Here is a 22,395-nt window from a genome sequence, read left to right as displayed (position 1 = left end):
AGCGCCACATGTACAGAGGCTCAGTCCTCACCACAGTGTAGCAGTAGATTCAATTCCGACCATTGCTGCATGTCAATCCCCCCTCTCTCTCCAGTTTCATGTCTAAGCTTTCCTATCAAATAAAGGCCTTAAATGCAAAAAAAAAAAACTTAAATGTGATGCCAGATAACACTGTATTTGGATTCCAGGGTTGAGTCATAATGAGTTGTCTCCTGTGTGTATTTCCTCTGTGCCCTCCAGACATCATAGTGCTGATTGCATCAGTGGCGGTGGTGTCGGCGGGGAGCCAGAGCAATATCTTCGCCACCTCGGTGCTGCGGAGCCTGCGCTTCCTGCAGATCCTACGCATGGTGCGAATGGACCGAAGAGGAGGCACCTGGAAGCTGCTGGGCTCTGTGGTCTACGCACACAGCAAGGTGGGCTGCTGCAGATCAATGGCCCATACACATTAGTTGTTGTTGTCGTAAGCTATAGGACAAGATCCCTTGGAGCTGACAAGGATTCTTGCTGATAATTGCTGCAACCCAGAGTCATGACTTTGTAAGCTCCAGTGTGATGTCATGAAATTGCTACACCACCGAGTTGCCACATACTGCTGTACTGTGGTGGAATGTAACATACATAAAGTACATTTCTGCCCTACAAAGGCAAAAAGACCTTAACTCGCTAGTGTGGAACTGAGAAAAATGACTTTAAAGTTTTTTGAGTTGTCCAGCCAAATTAATTACAGGTAGGACACTGGGAATCTGGCAATGAGATGTTTTAGTAATGACATTTATCTGCAGGAAGAAATCGGGAGCTCAAACTTGACTTTTTGGATCTCTATTTTGAAGTTACTGTACTGTGCCTTTGTATTGTCTGCAAAAAGTGTGAAGTCACGCCAAGGCAAAAGGCAGTAACTTCCACATGATCAATATTTGGTTGCTGATCACCATTTACAATATCATTATATTAACACCTGTATAAAATCTAGTGATCATGGCACATGTTTTTGATGATTTACAATTACTTATATAGCCATCTACTTATAGCTATCCTGTACCCTAACTCAATTTGAGCATTCCAAAACAAAGTCAAAAAGCGATAACTGGTGTTACAGTGTTCTGCCTTAGTTTCTCCTGGACTTTTGGCAGTTACTGTTAAGACAACCCTTTATTTTCTCGAAAAACCAACGAAATTGACTCAAGATACTCATCCACATGATAAAGGTCTTAAGTGTCCCAAAAATATCATCAACTCATTTTCGACCAAAAACAAAGTTACTGCCTTTTGCCTTTGCAGTGCAGATTTACTCAAGTACTGTTATTAAAGGTGCTCTAAAAGTTCTAACACGTTTTTTGGGCTACAACAGTTTCTTGTCGCATACAGCAAACATCTCCTCACTATCCGCTAGCTGCCTGTCCCCTGAACACACTGTAAAAAACATCTCACTATCTGCTAGCTGTCTGTCCCCTGAACACACTGTAAAAAACATCTCACTATCTGCTAGCTGTCTGTCCCCTGAACACACTGTAAAAAACATCTCACTATCTGCTAGCTGCCTGTCCCCTGAACACACTGTAAAAACATCTCACTATCTGCTAGCTGTCTGTCCCCTGAACACACTGTAAAAAACATCTCACTATCTGCTAGCTGCCTGTCCCCTGAACACACTGTAAAAACATCTCACTATCTGCTAGCTGTCTGTCCCCTGAACACACTGTAAAAAACATCTCCTCACTATCTGCTAGCTGTCTGTCCCCTGAACACACTGTAAGAAAAACACAGTCTCTGTAGACAGCCCAGGCTCCACAACCAACAACAAAAACAAACTGCGCCAACCTGAGGCCTGGGGCCTGTTTCACAAAACCAAGATAAGGGATTAAACCGGGATTTCCCAGTTATCCTGGATGAATTAAGCCTTGACTCGGTTTCACGAAAGCGGAGGCACATAAATCACCATGGAGATTTATTCTGTGCAGCTAGCCTGCTCCTGACCAGGCTAACAGTCAGGATTTATTTAATCCTGGAGCCTTTTCTGATCACCCAGCACTGGTTTTACCCTATTGTTATTATCAGCCTGGATTAAAATACAACAGGTGCATATTGCTGTTTATTTAAGTACTGTTATTATTTAAAGTTGTGACCATTATTCTTTTATTTATAATTATACATGTGACAGTCATTGTTACTGTTATATTGCTGTATAAAGACTGCTGTTCATATTGTTGTTAGAAGTTTGATGAATATATTATGGCAGTTGTTGAGATAATTAGAAAAGGCTGATAACATTTCAAATGTGTTTTAAATTAAGTCTGTTACTAAGGGCAATACATACAATGCTGTACATTTCTATAGTTGACCAATGCACCTTGAATTATTTTAGTTGATTAATTTTTTTTTAATTCTTTAATAATAAGGATCATGTTTGTTCCACTTCCATGTGCATTGTATTTGGCATTCTTAGCACACAATTTATGTTGTTCAGTAAACTGGGACTATAATTTGGGAGGATTGTACAATTTAAGAACATATCCTAATTGTACAATCCTCCCAAATTATAGTCTTAGTTCACTGGACCAGTAACTATCTAGTGATGTAGGCTACTGTACATTCATGTAACAACAGGGAGAGGACACCTCAATGGTTTTTGACCTCATATTTGGGGGGAAATAACTGATGAATATCACTCTGTTCCATTCATGTTTACAGTGTGCATGGAATTTATCACTTAATTATCTTCATAATTTCTAGATTTTAGAGTCAATTTCTTCAGTGTCTTTATTTTCTATGTCCATAAATACAGGGAGCAAGGCATATAATATGTAGAGAAGGAAACTCGGCCTCTATAAAAAATTTAAAAATGAAACGCGAGAAAAAGCGTGGCAGATAATAGCGGACCGACTGAATGATAGTCTAGAAATATACATTTATGAACTACTGCTCTTAACTGAAACCATTCAATGAGTCACTGTCATTTGCAAAAAACAGTTGTACACTTTGCATTAAAAGCGAGCAGTGGAAGTTAATACGACTTAGGAAACTTATATTTTAGCCCATGAGAGAGAGGGAGGAACAGAGTGAAAGAGATATTTACGCATCATATTCTAGCGTTGTAGAAAATTGATCTTCATTGTAAATTTCCTGAGTAACATTATCTTCTGCTCACTTTTAAGGCAAAGAGTACAACTGTTAATTTGTGAAAATGATTAGTAGCCTAATCCTTGAATGGAATGATTATGACGGCTTCAATTGAGAGCCGTGGTCAGTTAATGTATATATTTAGGCTACAATTACGCATTCAGTCGGTCCGTGATCGTCTGCCTCGCTTTCTCTCGCTGTTTCATTACAGCGGCCGTGTTTCTTTTCTTTTTATACAAATAATGTGTTTCACGTCATCATACTTCCACAAGAAGCTGCTGCTCACTCTGTATAAAGTATGTACAATGCGTATATTCTCCATTTTGGCATCAGTAAATCTGTGATCGACCTTGCGGTCTTTTGAGGAAAGCCGTGGACGCGCATCTATCTGAATTACTTCAGCCTGGCTCAACCTAGTCGCTCGTCCTCAGCCTGGCTTGGCCTTCGTGAAACGCACCAAGCCAGGATGCACAGATTAGACTAGGTCAAGCCTGTGAAGAACACTGACACAGTTTTACAGGGAAAATGCAATACAGTCGCTGCTTCCTAAAACAGGAAGGAAAGCTGGCAAAAAAAAAATCCGACGCTGTAGATGCGTAAATCACAACTCTTATCAATATCACTTCCCCATCAGTCAGGACCAAGATCTGACCATAATTACGCTTGTGCTTTCCATAAGTCGTTGCTTTAGCCTATTATTTCAGTTGCAACCCTTGCAGTTGGAAGCGATCGTGAGAGCAAATAAAATATATAAAAACATAATTTAAACCGATGTGCGCATTGGCGACACACGGCTCAAGAAGCCGATATGTAATTCCCTCCCATTAAAATATATATATTTCATAAAAATATCCATAAGGGAATGTTAACGGGGTTGTCGGTCTCTAAATGTTTTAACTTTTATGAGCGCACCCCTCTCTCTCCCTCTCTTCCCATCTTTCTCTCTCTGCGCACCGAGCTCCACCTGATCTTCTAAGAACGGTGACTCTGTTATCAATCAACCTATTGATTGGTCAGTAGGCGGAGCTTTAACACCGGTTGATCTCTAATCTCCAACATAACCTGCTCTCGACCAGGTTAGGTGTTCAGCATAAGTTACCACGGCGATTGAACCCGGTAACATCTAATCCACCGTCGTGGTACAGAAATTCCTAGGTTGAACCTTAAGTTAGCTCGTTAATGCTAAATCCTGCTTCGTAGTACAGGCCTCAGCACCACCAAACATAACAAACAGAGTTCCAACATTCAGCCAATAACCGACAAGAAGGATTTTGGGGTGGGGGTTGGGGGGTTAATGCGCGGAAGCGTGGAAGGGAGGGGGAGGGGACGGGATGAGGAGAAGGGAGGGGCGAGCTAGCCTCAGTTTTGTTTGGCAATACTTCGAACGTCAACAAGAAGTAACGTCACCCAACATCGCTTAGAGCACCTTTAAGTACAAATTTAAAGTACTCGTGTTACACGGTAGTGTGAGGTTACCAGCAAAAAAGTGTTGAAAAAATTTTTATTCCACAGGATGATTCTTAAATAATTTATTTAAAATAAAACAGGTTACTTCCGCACAGCATAAAAAGTACTAAAAACAAAACTCTATGAAGGTAAATATGGTGCAAAACGTGAGAGCTTGTAGAATACAATGTGAGAACTTGCAGAACAAAAATTGTTGTATGTTATTTGCACTTGTAAAATATTTGATTGTTGATTGTAAAGGTTAAAATGACTTGTATATTTTGGTAGTGTTTGGTTTTAGATACATTTTTATATTTTATACTGGTTGTTTCCCGTTTTTCCTTGTCACTGTAGCTCATACGTCATTTGCAACACTTGTTCAATTGTACTGTGGGGGCTAAGCAGGGTCTATCGCAGTGAGGAATGGGCTATAGCGATGAGTGTAGGGAGCTAACTCCATTCTATATTATTATTTAATTTTAACAGTAATGCGGTGAGCTCCGTTAGCCCGTCACCAGCGGTCACATCGCTATTTGCCAGAGCCGTCCTCGCCTGCAGGGCCACGAACCCGAGAGGTAGTGGGTGAGGGTAGATCATAATGTGGCCTTGCTTCCCTTTATAGTATTAGTAGTTGTATTTTTCGTGATTTATTTGACGGTAAGGGAGGATGCGACGGCTGTGCCGCGAGGTGGATGTAATTGCAGAGCTATTGTGCGCGAATGATTGGCAGTGAGGCAAACATCGAAGCTGTGGTATGGGGGTACCGGGCGGCTCCCCGTGGACTGAGGGGTAGCGTTCTGATAATAGATGTTGCCCGCGCCTGGTGCCTGCCCGCCGTTTGTTTGGAGCACTCCGCTACGTCGTGGAAAGGGGGATTTATTAAAAGGGGGGGGCAGTCCAACAAACAATTAAGAAAACCCAGCAAATCCACAAAACCATGCAAAAAATTACTGTTAAAACATGCAACACATCTACCATAATAAAACCATATTCAAAATAAAGTCACATTCTGACACTCGTACTTTACTTTTCTTTTCTTTTCATGCCACTTTCTACTTCTACTCCACTACATTTCAGAGAGAAATATTGGACCTTTTACTCCACTACGTTAATCTGACAGCTTTAGTTACTTTACAAATTAAGATTTTTGCACACACAACACATGTAGTTTATAAAATATGATGCTTTATTACAAATGAAACTACCCAACAATATAACGGCCTACAAGTACAGTTGAAATGATTAGACCATGAAATGCACAACAGTTTGGATCATTTCCAGTTTTTAAAATGTGAGGGTTTTCTCCATTGAGTACTTTTACTTTTAATACTTTAAGTACATTTTCCTGATGATACTTACATACTTTTACTGACATTATTTTCAATGCAGGAATTTGGCTTGTAACAGAGTATTTTACAGTGTTGTATTAGTACTTTTACTTAAGTAAAGGATCTGAATACTTCTTCAACTACTGCTGCTGTAGATATTGGTTGTAGTAAGTTTACACGTGGAGTACTAATTTAAATCAAAGAGGAGAACATGAGTATTGTCATGAAATTAGAGTAAGCATAGCCAGTTCAACGCGTAATTACCAAATGTTATATGATTTAATATAGAAAGGTAATAAAAAGCGTTTTGGAAATTGAAGTATTAGACTCAGTGGTGGTATTGAAATATTTAGAGCTTTTACTCTCTGGCCTACTCTTTTTTTTTTTTGCCATTTCTTGCCTTTCTTTCCTTAACTCACTCTCCTCTCTCTGTCCTCAGCCTCGATCAACCCACACAGATCGATCAACTTCTTTTCACTGCTTAGATCAGTATTATCACGCAGAAGCCAGGACAGGTCATTGTTACTGACATAGTTCTTCTTTGCTTGTAGCAAAGCTGCACATTCAAACCGAATAGCCAACATCACATTGAAAGGGCCACATAATGTTAGACTGTGATGCACCGAGAATGTGTTTTGTAAGTTGGTTTTTTTTGTGCCACTGTAGATGATTTATGGAAGTTTCTGGCCATTGCTTCTAGTGAAAGAAATGACCCAGAAACAACCAATTATTTTGACATATCTTTCTTTCACATTGTTTCCTGTCCTCCAATCAATGCCGGTGAACGGAATTTAATTTGTGGTGGTACATACAGTTTTCAAAAGGGGGCCTTTCTTCCATTGATAATTAAAGTACATAAAGAAGTGTTTTGGCATGGCTGGCCGAGTGGCACTATATCCATGGTATTGAAAGGGGGATTTAATTAATCCATGTTTTGTTTTGTTGTGCATGATCAAAAAACATCCCCCCTACTGCTTTCTGCACAAATCACACCCTGCCTGTGTGTTACAAAATAATCTGCAGTGACTGCTGCACAGATAATTCAATAAAGGGTCATAACCTGTATGTCTATCACCTGCTCACTGTATTAAGTAGAATGTTTTGTCCTCAAAGTTCATAGAAAAGTGGATTTAAGTTGATTGGTTGTTCATATTCCAAAGGGATGGTACATTAACAATATTCTCTTTTTTTCTGTGATTACTTTCTGAAAGTCTGTTTTGACCTCTGTCCGCAGGAGCTTGTAACCGCCTGGTACATCGGCTTCTTGGTTCTCATCTTCTCTTCGTTTCTCGTCTACCTCGTGGAGACCAAGACCAACGATGAGTTTGCTACCTACGCTGATGCGTTGTGGTGGGGCACGGTGAGTCTGGAGGAAGATCTGTAGCTCTGCTTGCCAGGATTCATTAAGAACTCCTAATGGAAAGTAGGGCTGCAGATGACTAATGTTTTAAATATCACGATAACGATATTACTTGCGATAAGTTAACAGATATTAAAGTGTTCTCAGTTCTGCTGCTTTCAGTACAACAAAGCTTGTTGAATTTAAAACAAATGAAAGGAAATCATGTCCAACATTCTTTGGTTGAATAAATTGAACATATAATTGAATATAAAATGCACCACTAAAAAAAGAATGATAGTTACATTATAATACATAATAATACATTGATATTTTCTTTCAACTAACACAAAAAAAATCTGTGTGTCTTTTGCGACTTGTCGCAGCCTTTCGCGATGCGTTTATTGCGCCTGTTGATATCGCGATGACGACAAAAAATGTTTTTATGTTGTGCATCCAATGGTAATGATTATTTTAGTAACTGCCTGACACGTTTTCATTCCACCTCCAATATATGTAGCTATCTGTTAGATTTCTTGAATTGATTTCCTGTCACAGCCACAGTATGGTTTCCTGGGCAACAGGAGATCTCAAAGTTAAACGTAACAACTCAGCACTGTTACCTCTTCACAGAAATTGGTCCTGCATTGGACGTTAATATTTTTCTCCTGTTCATTGCCTCTGAGCATTGACAGCTCCTCCATAAACATTAGCCCTGCATGGCTCCATTAAACACCATTTTCATACCGGCTCCAAAAATCATAATAATACCAAATAGCTGCAGCCGCCTTTGTCATGCAAGGCAATCAGAGCCTGAATGAAAGATAATCCAGACTGATCAGTCCGCCAAAACAGATAGATAGATGGATATATGTGTAGATAGATAGACAGATAAAAAGTACTGAAGGCAAGCAAGGAGTTTTGCAAGCACTACCTGCAGTTCCAGCCCACAGCCAGGTTTATTTGCTCCTGTCATTAAATGGTGAATGCAGTCCATTAAATGCTTATTTTTTTAGACTCCTGCTGAACATGTGAATAGCTCTCTTCAAATTTTTATGTGCTAAGGACCATCACTGCATATCATTATCAGAATTATCTCTGTTTCTTCCTTTATTATAACATAATTCGTTGGCTCCTTCTTTTATCAAGACATTTATGTGATGTAATCCTCTCTTTGGTTCACTGCAGTCAGTCAAAGGTTTAAGGTGTTAAAATGGCCTCTCATTGTGTCTTCACAGATCATCTGTATAGATTTAAGTAGGTCTTCACACATGAAGAAAGACAAGAACCCACATAGGCTTAAAAACCTGTGCTTGAAAGCAAAAATTTGAGCCACAGACTTTCAGCATTTTAAAAAAAAAAAAAAAATAAAAAGAAAAATACATGCAAATATAATACAGTTATGCACACCAAAAGGCTAAAATAATGAAGGCAAATACTGAACATATGAGGTTAGTTAGACTAATCCTAAATCATTTGTGTAATTAACACATCAAGTTCAACATTTTCATTCAAGTCTGCCACAGGGAAATCCAAATGAACCCTCTTAATGTTTAGTTAATGTTAAATTAAATAAATGTTTCAGAAAACCTTGTTTTCGCTGCACAAAGCAGTAAAAACACGTTCTGATAAGATGCCCTTATAAGGGTGAATAGGTTATGGCTTTCCATTGTTAATAATAAATAATTTGCCAAAGCTTTATAGATACTTTAAGTCATAAATGTGTCTGAGTAAATGTTAATGGATTGTTAAACTAAATTCATTAGCAAGCTAAAGAGAAGGATAAAGCAAGTGTCCTGCTGCACGAGGAGAAACAGTCAAGTCTAGGGAATGGCAGGCTTGGACACAAAAGTGCAGAGTGTGGAGGCGAGGAGGCAGCAGGTAGATTTTAACGGTTTAATAAACAAAATAGCTTACAAACAAAAGGTGTCCTAATGCAGGCAGGAAAAAACTGGCAACCGAGTTCCAAACAAACAACTAACAACCTGTAGACAATGATAACTAAGAGATGCACAAACCACAAAGAAGTAACTTGTGGGAGGAATCGCTGAGAATGACGCAGGGAGTAAAGACAGTGCCTACGTTTGCATGCACATAATTTTCCGTTTTTTGCCCTTATTCCGAAAAAGACGATATGGACTTGTTGAACACAGCCTCCCTCTTTCATTCCTTCAACCAGCTTCTTTGTGCATATCCAAAAAACTTGTTGGTACCCAAGTCTTTAATAATGTTTAAAAGGATCTGTGTTTGTCCTTCTTATCGGGTCTGCAGCCCTGCAAACTGTTGGCTGGTTGGTTTGTGTACGGCAACCATAGCAACGCACAGAGCTGACCGTAAGCCTTAAACAGGCAAGAGGACGCAAACTGGACGCAAACTTGGCGTAAACTGGGCGTAAAAACCCCAATTGAGACACATATTCTGAATGCGCTGTATACATGTTCAAAGAATGCCTCTAAAACCTGAATAATACTGGCATATGCCACATGTCTTAATCTGAAAATGCTATATTCAGAAGAAGGCCTTATTCGGAATAATAGTGGAATATTATGTGCATGGAAACGTAGTCACTGACAAGAGACAAAGAAAGCACAGAGACTATATACAAAGTAACGAGGGTAGGAACGAGGGACAGGTGACGTGAGGGCTGAAGAACAGGTGGAACACATCGGGGTAGGGCAGACAACAGCTGTGTTCGAAACATTTCCCTCATTAACTCACACACTATTCCCTATAGTGTTTATTAAATAGTGAACTATATAGGGAACGACCAAACGAGATTTCGGACACTCACTAAAAACGCATTGTTGTGTGACTTGAGTCAGGAGATGTGCCCGTCGTTTGTTTGATGGAGGCGGGCGCGCCCAGCATCATGTAAACAAACTGAAACAAAAATACTTCTAATACGTTGTTACATGGGCCTCTTGTGTGTGTCTTGTTTCTTTCCCTCTCTCTGTTTCCCATTCTGCCCTCCTCCCTCTGCCAGTTGCACACCTGAGAGTAATCAGTGCTCAGGTAGAGTGGGGGAGGTGATAAGAAGGCAGAGAGTGGAGAGCACATGGAGAGCACACTGGCAGCACACCAGTGAGGAGTTGTCTCCTCGTCTTCCTTTTTCTCCACAAGTAGGTTTGTTCTTTTCCCAACCTCCATGCACATTTAGGTGCTGGAGTTTTGTTGTTTTAGTTTATTGATTTAGTTTGGGCTGGAGAATACCGGTATTTCTGTTATTTGTTCTTTTTGTTTGTTCTAGGAATAGTTTACCCTTTTTAATTAGTTTAGGGGGAGACACGGGGAGCGACGACCCACTGCGAGGTTGGTCCAGCGTCTTCCCATCTTTTGTTCTTTTTGGCCGGGGTCTCCAGTCCCTTTTTTTTGTTTCTTTTTGTTTGTTACTTTTGGGAATATTTATTATTTAATAAAGCTTGTTGGATCATTGTTAACTTGGTGTTTGGCAGCCTTCTTTTTATATATGTTGCATCCTCCATTCCCTTTTGAGCCTTTGTTTGTTTCTTTTAATGGAGGCCGTAACATACGTCCATGAAACAAACTGAGCACCCAGGAGGAAAGTAACAGGTTGTATATACAGTATGTTGCATGTTATATCTCCACTGTTTAGAAACAAAAGTCCACTCAATTTTCCTTTTCAGTTTTCGCGGTGACTTGTGCTTCTTCTTCTCCCGTGGGAAACCACGGCCGTGTTGCATTGTGGTATACGGGAGTAAAATGTAGGGTACATCGTATGTAGACTCAAATTATCTGTGCATAAAGAATAAAATTAACTGCAGAGAATTTGATAACCACTACAAAATGGCAAACGCACTATATAGTGCACTATTTCCGTGATAAGGAACGGAAAGGTAAGGAAATCAAAACTGAGAACACTGGTAACACAACCATGAAACAAACGGGGAAACCACACAAACGGAATGAATAAACACAAGAAAACAGTAAAAACTACAACTGAAAACCCCAACCGTGACAAACTCCAGCAAAGGCGATTTTTCACAGCCTGAACACCCAAAAGCTGTTCTTATTAATGGCTTTTAACTGATGTGTACAACACTGATAAACAATGTATTAACTGTGAATTGGTTTCAGTTTATAAAGGGTGTCTAATTAGAAAATGGTTCCAAAAGCAACATTCAAGAAACAACCTCCTTCAGCTGTTTAATGGCAACTTGTTTTTATCAAAGAAATAGTTTGAGCTTGCATTATATTTGTGTCATATCGATGTTGTTTTTCCAGATGATATTCTTTCATCTGTATACATTGCCAGAGCCTCATTCTGGGCATCATTCAGAACCTGATAAGTAATTTGTTTTCATAGATCACCTTGACAACCATTGGTTATGGGGACAAGACGCCAAAGACGTGGACGGGACGGATGCTGTCCGCAGGGTTTGCCCTCCTGGGCATCTCCTTCTTTGCCTTGCCAGCTGTAAGTCAGTATTCTTAAATTGAATCTGTTCTTTTTTTTAAGTGTTAAAGAGCAGGCAGATGTTTCAGTGCTATTCTGACAGATTAATTTGTAAAGCGTTGAAGCTTTGGCCTTTGAAGATTACCTGAATGGAATATTGACTTTAAAGCTATCGTGCACAGCCATTTTTGTATTAATGGTTACATTCAAGCCAGTTGATACAAAGCTAATTAAGCCTATGAGCTAAACAAAACTCTGTTTTTTGTCAGTATGGCTATGTTGACTGGTGCCGGCAGGATTCTATTTCATAGTATGCACAAAACCTGCCCGCCCTCTGAAGCAGTTTACTGCGCCGGAAATTAGCTGTTCTTATAATATTTAATGTTTATGAGAGTGTGCTCCTAGTGTACTTTTATCATAATGACCAGATCATGAAAACATTTTACTAAAGCATTTTGTAAGAGAAAGAGAGAGGTGGATGCGCTCACAGCAGACAGCTGTCATCAGCTGAGTCATAAAAATGAACATTCTGATTAATAGTGGATGGGTTGTTGGTGAAATATTGTAATGATCCAATTATTGCTGTGAACACAGCAGAGAGCAGAACAGAGCTGCTGTCAGCTGCTGCTCCTGTGCGCATTCACGCATAATTATTATTAGATGCATTGCGTGTCTCTCAGAAGAAAATACAGGATAAGGGCTGCCGGCACCACTGGCTACATTTACTATTATTATTATTATTATTATTATTATGGTGTGAAGATAATTAGCTCTTCGAGTCCATCATATTTTTTAATCCATGGTCCTTGGCTACTAGCAACTGTGTGGAAGAGGGGTGGGCGTGGTGCGCGATCACAGAAGGCTTGTATTATGTCGATGCTCCGACAGTTTTGTTGTCATTACTTAGAATTCCTGATGGGGGAGACAGGAACTACGCGCTATAGCTTTAAGGAAATAAAATGTTATTGATGGAAATTCAGATATAAGTATACATTTATTTTTCCTTTTGGAGGCTGTCCTCCACCCAAAAACCCTCCCAACCCTAGGTTGTTTATTATTTCATATACATACATACATACATACATACATACATACATACATACATACATACATACATACTTGACCCTAGCATTTTTTCATGCAGACACAATGGACGATCTCATACCTGTTGTAGTTTATCTGTTTCTGTTGTAGTTTCTCAGCAGCTCAATTATACTTGAGTACACATGCATCCAGTATTTCATCCTATTAATATCATACAGGGTATTCTGGGCTCAGGCTTTGCCCTGAAGGTCCAGGAGCAGCACAGACAGAAGCACTTTGAGAAAAGGAGAAACCCAGCCGCCTACCTCATCCAGGTAAAGCAGACAGCCTGCTGTATTACTTTCTCTGACACATTTTTTGGACTGGAAATAAAAAACAGTTATTATGAATTGTTGCTGTTATTCAAAACAATACACCACAGCAACTAAGTAAACTGAATGCCTGCACAATATAAAATGTGTTTTAAATGATTTTACCATTCTCCAGTTTCTCTCTTACCTCCGTGGACTCTCCGAAACCCTGAAACTACCCAATAAAAAACACATAACATGTAGCTTCACTCTGTCCGGCCCTGTGCCCCCTCATCCTCACTTTGCACTAAACTCTGGGACTCCAGGCTCTCCTGTGTTTAAGCCTGTAGACTGTTAAAATAATGGATGAAGCTTCTGGGCCTGGAAAGTGAAGCCAATGCTAAAGTACCTTAACTCCACTGGTTGCAAAAAGAAGTCCGTTCCTATAGAAGTCTATGAGAACATGGCCCTACTTCTCACTTAATTATTTACCTCAGTAACATTTTCATAATGGGTTTATGGTCTTAATCGCTAGTTTCAAGTCTTCTTCAATAGAGCATGATGTTCATTTTGGAAATGTTGGTCCCAATTTATTTTAAAATTGACAATAAAGCAGGGGATGCTTTAGGGGCATGGCTACACGCTGACCTGTCAATCAGGACAGAGGCTTAACAATGCTAACCATGGCACTGTGTTCAAGGAAGATAATGTACGGCAGCAGCGGTAAGAAAGTGCTTGCTAGTCATTCGATGCTAGAAAGCTTTGGGCCGTGCACTCTGTCATACGAGTACGTTACCGGCAACGACGGCTACCGCTACCACTGCGACTGCGCCTTCACTGACCGACCGTGTTTGTGATATAAACAGTGTGTGCACGTTCATAGCGGAACACGATTAGTCATTAACGATGGCCACTGTGTAAAAGCTATCTTAAGCCCAAACTGCCTTGACAAAGCTGTCTGTTTGGAATCAGCATGGCAGTTATTTAAACATAACGGCCTTGTCCCAGAGTTTAAACGTCTAGCTATAAGAAACGTTTTTAATAAATGTACATGACAACAAATATCAACATGGACAAAATCATGAATGTACTAATTCGCTTTTTTGATGATGACCTGGCCAAAGTAACAACACAACATCTAGAAAGTTTAGTTTTCACAATGATTCATTGTAGGGTTATATTATTGCAATATGTAAATCTACATTGACTCTTAATTTAACATATCGTTGGAAGAAGTAAAAACTGATCCACTTTTATTATTGTGTAATGTAAGAAGGACTTTAACTGTTTAACTTAAAATTAACTTTAATGAGTGCATATTGAAACATTACACCCCCCCCCCCTTTTTTTCACTTTAAGCCCTAAAGCCGACCTCAAAATCCAACATGGCTGCCCCAATGTGTGAACAGTAGAGAAAGCTGTAGTAATATACAGTTTTTATATATTTGTATTATTTGTGTATCATTAAATCAGCTTAAAACACAGTTCTGTCCAACTTCTATCTGTGGATATTTGTGACTCTGTTTGTATGCATCAAAAACAGCGTAATGTGTTGTCATCAACTGGTATTGCTAACACTGGCAAATCTGGATAGAGCAAACTCCACAGCTCTGGCTTCGAAGGTAAATTAAATGCACTAAGAGGCATAGCAATACTAGCCATGGCACTGTGGACATTAAAATAGCCAGGAGCTTGTTTTTCGGTGTTGTCCATGTTTTTGTCTTAAACTGCGAACCTCTCACTGTGTGTTTTCACTTCATTAAAGTTGGTTTGGTCGTCTAAAAATGTCTTGTTTAGCATTATGCCAACCAAGCTAGCTAGCTATGGCTAGCTGATAACTTATGGGAAAGTTTGTCGATCTCCTGTAGTACTGCCATACATGCAGATGAATGGTGGCAGTATCCGGAGGTCAGCGCTTACCCGTCGGTAAATCTCCACTGGATGACTCTCTTCAGAAGGGTTGAAAATCAGCAACTTTCCCTCTTTAGCGTTTAGCACAGCGCCATTGCAACCATAAACAACACTGGCTTGGTCGCGTCATCCTCCCCAGCTCCACCCTCTCGTCAAAAATTGCTACATCCGGTTCCAAAAAAAACAAGATGGCGACATCCGTATCGCCAAATTCGAGGCTTCAAAACGGCAGTCCATGAACCAAGTGGTGATTTCACGGGTGCTTCATCCACCATTTTTGCAGTCTATAGTTTAAGCCCAGAAACACATTTGGGTAAACCCATTCTTGCCATCCCCCTCTTGTCTGCTTCACACACACCTTTTGTTTGACCCTGACTTTTATCTGCGCTGACCTCACGTTGCCCTCCTCATATATTTTTCTGTACACTTCCTTCTCATCCTCTGTTCTCTCACCCTCCTTCCTCCCACATGCTTCTCCATTTTTTCTTCCCCCCCCCCCCATTCCTGACTTCCACCTCCTCTTGTCTCCTCCTTCTCCTCACCCTGTCCGTCCCAATGTTGTACCAGGCTGCGTGGCGTTATTACTCCACCGACAGCACCAAGCCCTACCTGGACGCCACTTGGCGGCACTATGAGAGCCTCCTGCCTTCCCACAGGCATGTATCCATGCCTGACCTCCGCCCAGCCACAGACGTGACACACCTGTTGTTTGGTTTTCACTAATCAGCTATTTCATTTGTTTTTTCTATTCTCCTCATCCTCTTCTTCCTCTTCCTTCTGACTCCCTCCTCTGCCTTGTTTTTGTTGTATTTTCTTCTTTTTTTATCCTTCCCATTTATTATTTATTATTTTTTTATTTGTACCTTTTTCTTCTTCCCGGTTTTGTGTATTCTGCATGCAGTGTGTTTGGCGTAGTTATGCGGCTGATGAGAACTCGGTTTCCATTGCTACCTGGAAGCCTCACTTGAAGGCGTTGCATACCTGCAGCCCTACAAAGTAGGTACAACTATGGCAGCTGGTGTCTGTATTTGGTGTCTGTGCCACTCAAGCCATTTTTTTTCCTTTACTACAATTCTGTATAGCTGTGGTTATCTTTTTAAAATGATTCAGGTTTTCACTTTTTTGTGCTCAGTCTTATTGCTTAATGTATCCGTGTTGCTCTCTCTATTGAACATATATATGCATTGATTTTAAATTTTTCTTTTTCTCATGAGAAATTGGTTCACATCCATCAAAAAGACTGATCCTTTCCAGGCTCCATTACTGCTTGAATATAGCTTGCGTGAATTAATAGAACGCAGTCTTCTAGGAAATCTCTTAACAACCTTTAATTTTTTGTTGCTATTATATAAATTACATTTTGTCCCTTCACCGAACTCACACTAAGTCAGGCTCTCTGTATTTAACAATGGACCAGTGACTTTCACTGATGTTACTTTGAGGGTCTCAGGCAGCAATTTCAGCATTATCTCAGTATCTATTTATGATGGCAGTTGTGGCCTCAATGAGCCAATTAAGCTTTTTTGAATTTGCAGCACTTCACTCTTTAAATTGGGTGGCCACTAAGCACTAATGTCCTGAGTAATCTAGAGGTACAGTGCATATACTTTAGTCTATCAGTGGCTTTGGTAGCTGACTTATCTAAAATACATGCATACACAAAGACACAGTATATATCACTATAGACGGGTCTTTGACTTACAAGTCGAGTAGGTGCGTGCAGCATGGGGGAAGACAACGTATTGCCACAATGTCATGATAGCGTAAGGTTATTTACACTATTTAGCAGCAACTTGCTGGAAAACAATGAAATTGTGTTTCTGGTTTCTCTCATCCTCACATTTCCAAAACTTCTTGATACACATCTGTCAGCTATAGCTAGCTAACTTGTCACACATGGGCTCTGGGTTGTTTGCATTTCTTTAAACCATTCACAATGGTTTTGGGCAGCGCTAAGCTCCGGACAGTGGCTCTGCAAAATAGTCTCTGGGAGGAACTTGTACTGGTGGAACATTTACACGTAGGGAGGCCAGCTCTGGAAAGGCTAATTCCCCACAAAATATCTTTTTTGCCTGGCGTTAGCTACAGCTACCCCCCATGACTGCAGGGTTTTTACCTGGTCCTTCACTATCACGAGAGGACACAACCAAAACCATAGCAGTTTTCAGGCCATGTCTCTGTGTTTAATGTTACCCTCGCTAGCTCAATGCAGACGATAGGCCATGCTTTGAAAATAACTTTTTCCATAACCATTGGGCAAACCTGCTAGCCCGTCCCTGTTAGATAGATAATGTTAAATTCCATAAACATATTCTCTGTAAATCTTTACAATCATTAGTTAACCACAAGTTAAGAGCACAGAACATCGCTTATTCTGGAAATGATATTAGTAATGTCACCATGTATGAGATATGTATACCATGCATTAGATATCTAACTAACCACCATCTTATCCATGGCTCTGACCAGATCGCTAGATGCTAGCTAAGTCTGCACTCTTAGCTAACTGGGAGGGTTCCTTCGTAGGATATTGAAAATGTTCCACCCATTATTTTTTGTAATTTTAACAGATCAGGGCATTAAGCATGCATATCAGTTTTTTTTTTCTAAACCCATCTATGGAGCCTGGAAATATTGGGGAAACCATCTGCAAGGCATATACTATGTTGATATAGAGTCATATTGAACTGTACAAAAGACATACTCTGATTACAAAGACACTGCTTTAAGTGAACAGATCTTCAGTCACTCAGTCACTATAATCTCTTGTTGCAAATGCTTCCTTAGATTGCCTGGATAGTCTACATTGACATGCATGTATAGTGAGCCTGCTGTTTGTTAAGTTCTGTTTCCCCTGGAATGCTTCTGCAACAGTTGCTGACAAAGCCCTTAATTCAGTAATCTTTCTATCATGCTGATTTAGTGGACCACAGCAGTGTGTTTGCAGGTTTTAGCTCCTTAACTGCAAATCATGTACACCTAAAGAAATTTTTTGAATGCAAGCTATACCATTTTCTTCCCTTTAACCTACATCTATATGCATCCATTGATTTCCATCAATTTCTGTACAATATAAAAAATAAATTACAACTCTTGTAACTGAAAAGCAGCAGACTATTAAACTTGCTTGAGTCCTGTAATCCATTGCCATGAACATCAAGTTAGTTATATTGTAACAATATCCCTCGGCTGGTGGGCACAGAGGTGTTTAATGTCAAGTTTTTCTTCAAAAGGCAGAATTTCTAATTTGTACTGTAGAAGATAATCCACATCGTTCATGGAGATCGCAGTTTTTATCTTGTTTAAAATAAATACTATCTTCTGCCAACCACAAGCCAATGACGACAACAGTACTGGGCAAATAGCCAATCAAATTGCAGCGGGGCAACAGGCAATCAGCCCCACTTAGCATCACATTTGTGCCATTTACTTTAATTGCCAAAGGCTTTGGGCATGCGTATCGTTGTTTTCCAGCACTCGGGGCATGTAAAATTGTGTTGAGTGTGGGGTTATCCCCACATAGCTGCCTCTTAAATCAAGCGCATTCAAATCATAATTTTAAAACTATCATATACAGTACAGGCCAAAAGTTTGGACACACCTTCTCATTCAATGTGTTTCTTTATTTTCATGACTATTTACATTGTAGATTCTCACTGAAGGCATCACAACTATGAATGAACACATATGGAATTATGTACTTAACAAAAAAGTGTGAAATAACTGAAAATATGTCTTATATTTTAGATTCTTCAAAGTAGCCACCCTTTGCTTTTTTTGATAGCGCTGCAAACCCTTGGTGTTCTCTCAATGAGCTTCATGAGGTAGTCACCTGAAATGGTTTTCACTTCACAGGTGTGCTTTGTCAGGGTTAATTTGTGGAATTGTTTGCCTTATTAATAAAAAAGAGCCTTCAGTGAGAATCTACAATGTAAATAGTCATGAAAATAAAAAGGAAACTCATTGAATGAGAAGGTGTGTCCAAACTTTTGGCCTGTACTGTATAGCCACTGACCTTAAATTGTAGAGTAAGGAAACCAATTATGTTTCATGTCATGCATTTATGCAGATTGTTTTTAATCACACTTTCTAGCTTTGCCCCACTTGTCCTAAGTGACTATACTTAAAACGAGTATGCTACTACCAAACCAATTTGGACTAGATGACTTTGTCAAGTTTCAAGAGTATGTATGTATGTATGTATGTATGTGTTTATATTGCATGAAAATAAATGGAAGCCAATGGGAAAAATGCTTTCAAATGTCTGATACACAGCAGCGCGGCTTGCAACATGCTTAGCTGTAATGTAAAGTCTTCATGATTTGTAATAAATGGGCTGCAACATGCAAAAGCATTGTTATGGTCCTTAAAGCACAATTGATACTGAAGTATTATAAAAAGATGCTTTCTAATATATATGTTTTGCTTTCTTCTCATCTCAACTCCAGAAAGGAGCAGGGAGAGTCGACCACAAGGTTTGTAACTGCTGTTTCACTGAAAATTCCAGGTCTTCCATTATGTTCCATAGGGCTGAGTTTCAAACTTAACCCTTGTGTTGTCCTTCGGGTCCCAGTGACCCGAAGGACAACACAAGGATTATGTACTTCCGTTTACTTTGTTGAGAATTGCTCTCTAAACCCTGTTTCTTGTAAAGTAAGTAAGTAAAGTTTATTTCTAGAACACATTTAAACAGTTTAAGCTGACCAAAATGCTGTACAAACAAGAACTAAGGTGCTGTATTAACCCTTGTTTAGAGAGCAATTCTCAACAAAGTAAATGGAAGTACATAATCCTTGTGTTGTCCTTCGGGTCACTGGGACTCGAAGGACAACACAAGGGTTAAATACTTTTCTGGGACCGACTGAGTAAAAAAAAAGTTCTTTACATTTTTGGATAGTTCTGTTTTCAATTTATATTTAAGCAAAGGTCTTGTGTGGCTACTTGTGTATAAAAAATTGGGTTTTGTGGCCTCTAGGGGGCAGTGCAACATTGTGTAAACACAACATTGACATATTATCACTTTATAAAGTTGGAGCAAATGTGTTAGCATTCTTCAGTGCACCGCTGTTAATATCTCAGCCAGAAACTGAACGTGAAACTTAACTTCCACTGTCATCTTTTCCTTTCCCTACTTTCAGATAGTTCTATTTTAAAGATGATTTTTCCTTTTTTCATAGTGTTTACTCCTTTCTGTTATTTGAGTTTTAACTTAACCACAAACAGCTGTGGCAGCAACATCAACAGCGTATTGAGGAAATAAATCAGCTGATTGACAAAAGCGGAGGACTTACCAGCTGACTGCGCACACCGATTAATTTTAAAACAAGTCAACCGAAGTTATCACTCACTCCGACCAATGGTGTAACTTTATCACTCACTCACTCACACAGCAACAGACTCAGCGACAGACTTTCGCATTTTGCTGATTTAAGTCCAGCTCTGTGGCATGGCAGTGTGGGCATTGTGTGCACATGAACAGTGTTTTAGATTCCCTTCACGGAGGTTCGTTAAAATCCGCTGGATCTCGGCAGACCTCGGCTGCTCCAAGCTCCGTGCACTGGCTCTACGGAGGGAAGCCAAACACTGTTCATCTGCAAACGCTGCCCACACAAAGATGACACAGATAGGGATTAAAAAGTAGTTCCTTAAAGTATCCCTTTAATATAAAAATACTGAAAAGTGCAAATTTAAAATAAGGACTCAAAAAAACACAATTTTGCTATCTGTACAAAAACTATAAGGTATTGTATCGCCACTAGTTTAAAAAATAAATGTTTTAACGATATCCAGCCCTGTATGGAGGACAATCATCAGTACAAAGCATAATACACGTCAATACTCCTTTTGCTCCACTTCTGTGTGAACTGCACTGTCACAGAGAGAGTGGAGGTGTTAAAGTCTGCAGGTGATGAAATGTAGACTTTCCAATTTTTTTTACTTTTACACTAGCCCTCTGTATGACTCATTGTTTTATGTTAACGTTTTGTGCTCTCATCTAAGTTTCTTTTTTATCACTGGTTCTTCTCTCCAAAAAACACACATACAGTACATGCGCATGCTGAGGCTCTCAAATACAAGCAACCATACACATACTCGCATGCCCACACATAGGCTACTTTCCCCTACTTTTTAACCATCCTTTTGCCTCAGCTACCTATTATGCTCTTATTAGAAAGTATGCTTTGTTGGAGCCTGTCTTCATGTTAATCACAAGGGGGGGACAGCATGCAGGGCAGTGAGGGCTGAGTGATGTAATAAGTTGTGTTTCTGAAACACGAAGTAAATGTTTCTCTGAAAACCACCTGAGCAACCAGTCGTACGGTTTTTCCCTTGAGCAAGTGTCATATATGAACTATACCACATTGCAGAGGAAGCAAAAGAGTGTGACAATTCAGCCTTGCCTGCACACAGGTAAGAGCAGAATCCATCCCACGCAATCTTTAGCATGTCTTAAGAACGAGGCAGGAGAGCTCCAGCCTCCACCTTTGTTTTTTTCTTTGCGAACCCCTGACTCTATTTACATCTCCACTGCTGAACCGGAGAGGAAATTAAAAGCCACATGGTACAGTCCAACTGGAGCTGCCTTACTTTTTTTATTAACTAGATTAAATGTATTGATCTTCCAAGTAATATATCACAGTGCAGTAATAAAACAGCTATAGGACAAAAAAATGAATGAACAATTAACCAACTTCTGCATCTTTATGCCCTCTGTGAACCCACAAGTGTCTGTCTAAGGTTACTGGCCTCACAATGGTGACTCAGGCACTTGTTGCTATGGCCCAGCTGAATTCACATAGTTAAATGGGGGGACATGAAGTGCGTGAGTCACCAAATTGCAGCCTTTTTCAAATGGTGCTGTAGATGTTCATTTTCCCCTACTAAGTTCAATTACCTCCGTTCTGCCGCTTGGAAATGTCAGTGGTCGACAAATGAAAGCAGCAACAGACACTGTGCTTTATTACTTTGTACTTCGTAGCCTTCAAACATTTAGTCTAAGGATAATTTCATTTACAGGTTGACTTACTGTAAGGCAGCATGAAAAAAGAAAATAGTAGAAAGAATGGTTAAATTAAAAAAGGGCAAGGTGAAAAAAAGGGGGGAAAGCGCTCTGTTTCACCTCACAAAACATTCAGAGGTAAATACTTTCTCTCTGGTCATGCATCATGCAACACATCACCATATGTTTATCTCCCCTTGGTTTTTTTAGTAAAATTATTAGTAATAAACAGAAGCTACTGAGGAGGCGTACCACTCGGAAACATAGGTACACAGCGTTTCTGCTCCTCTGTTACATGACGTTTTTATTTGGGAATGCTGACTAATTCTTGGTGCATGGGTATCTGTAGGAGGCTGTGCGGCCTCAGAGAGGACAGAGTAACTAAATATTGCAGGGAGACATCCGTCGCCTTTACAGTAACGCACTGCCTTTGTTTGATCTTTGCCTGAGCAATGTGCTACTCCTGCCTGTTGTGATTTTGGTTTTAACTACATTCTCTCTCT

The 22,395-nt window shown here is 39.8% G+C and overlaps 1 protein-coding gene across 17 annotated transcripts in view; it reads left to right on the top strand.

The window, feature by feature from the left end:
• The window catches only part of LOC120560464 (potassium voltage-gated channel subfamily KQT member 5-like), a 193,540-nt gene that overhangs the window by 151,143 nt on the left and 20,002 nt on the right, over positions 1 to 22,395 (top strand). For 7 of the 17 annotated variants that reach the window (XM_039803015.1, XM_039803056.1, XM_039803048.1 and 4 more), the window contains 7 exons: positions 241 to 416; positions 7,129 to 7,254; positions 11,558 to 11,668; positions 12,910 to 13,005; positions 15,794 to 15,888; positions 19,341 to 19,367; positions 22,103 to 22,159. In XM_039803015.1, the coding sequence (XP_039658949.1) occupies positions 241 to 416; positions 7,129 to 7,254; positions 11,558 to 11,668; positions 12,910 to 13,005; positions 15,794 to 15,888; positions 19,341 to 19,367; positions 22,103 to 22,159 (688 nt within the window). Of the gene's footprint in view, positions 1 to 240; positions 417 to 7,128; positions 7,255 to 11,557; positions 11,669 to 12,909; positions 13,006 to 15,459; positions 15,549 to 15,793; positions 15,889 to 19,340; positions 19,368 to 22,102; positions 22,160 to 22,395 lie in introns of all 17 variants that reach the window. The other 10 variants (XM_039803037.1, XM_039803120.1, XM_039803101.1 and 7 more) reach the window with 3 other exon arrangements.

This window comes from Perca fluviatilis, chromosome 1 (genome assembly GCF_010015445.1).
Source record: "Perca fluviatilis chromosome 1, GENO_Pfluv_1.0, whole genome shotgun sequence".
Lineage (NCBI taxonomy): Eukaryota > Metazoa > Chordata > Actinopteri > Perciformes > Percidae > Perca > Perca fluviatilis.
This window is presented reverse-complemented; position numbering and strand designations above follow the sequence as displayed.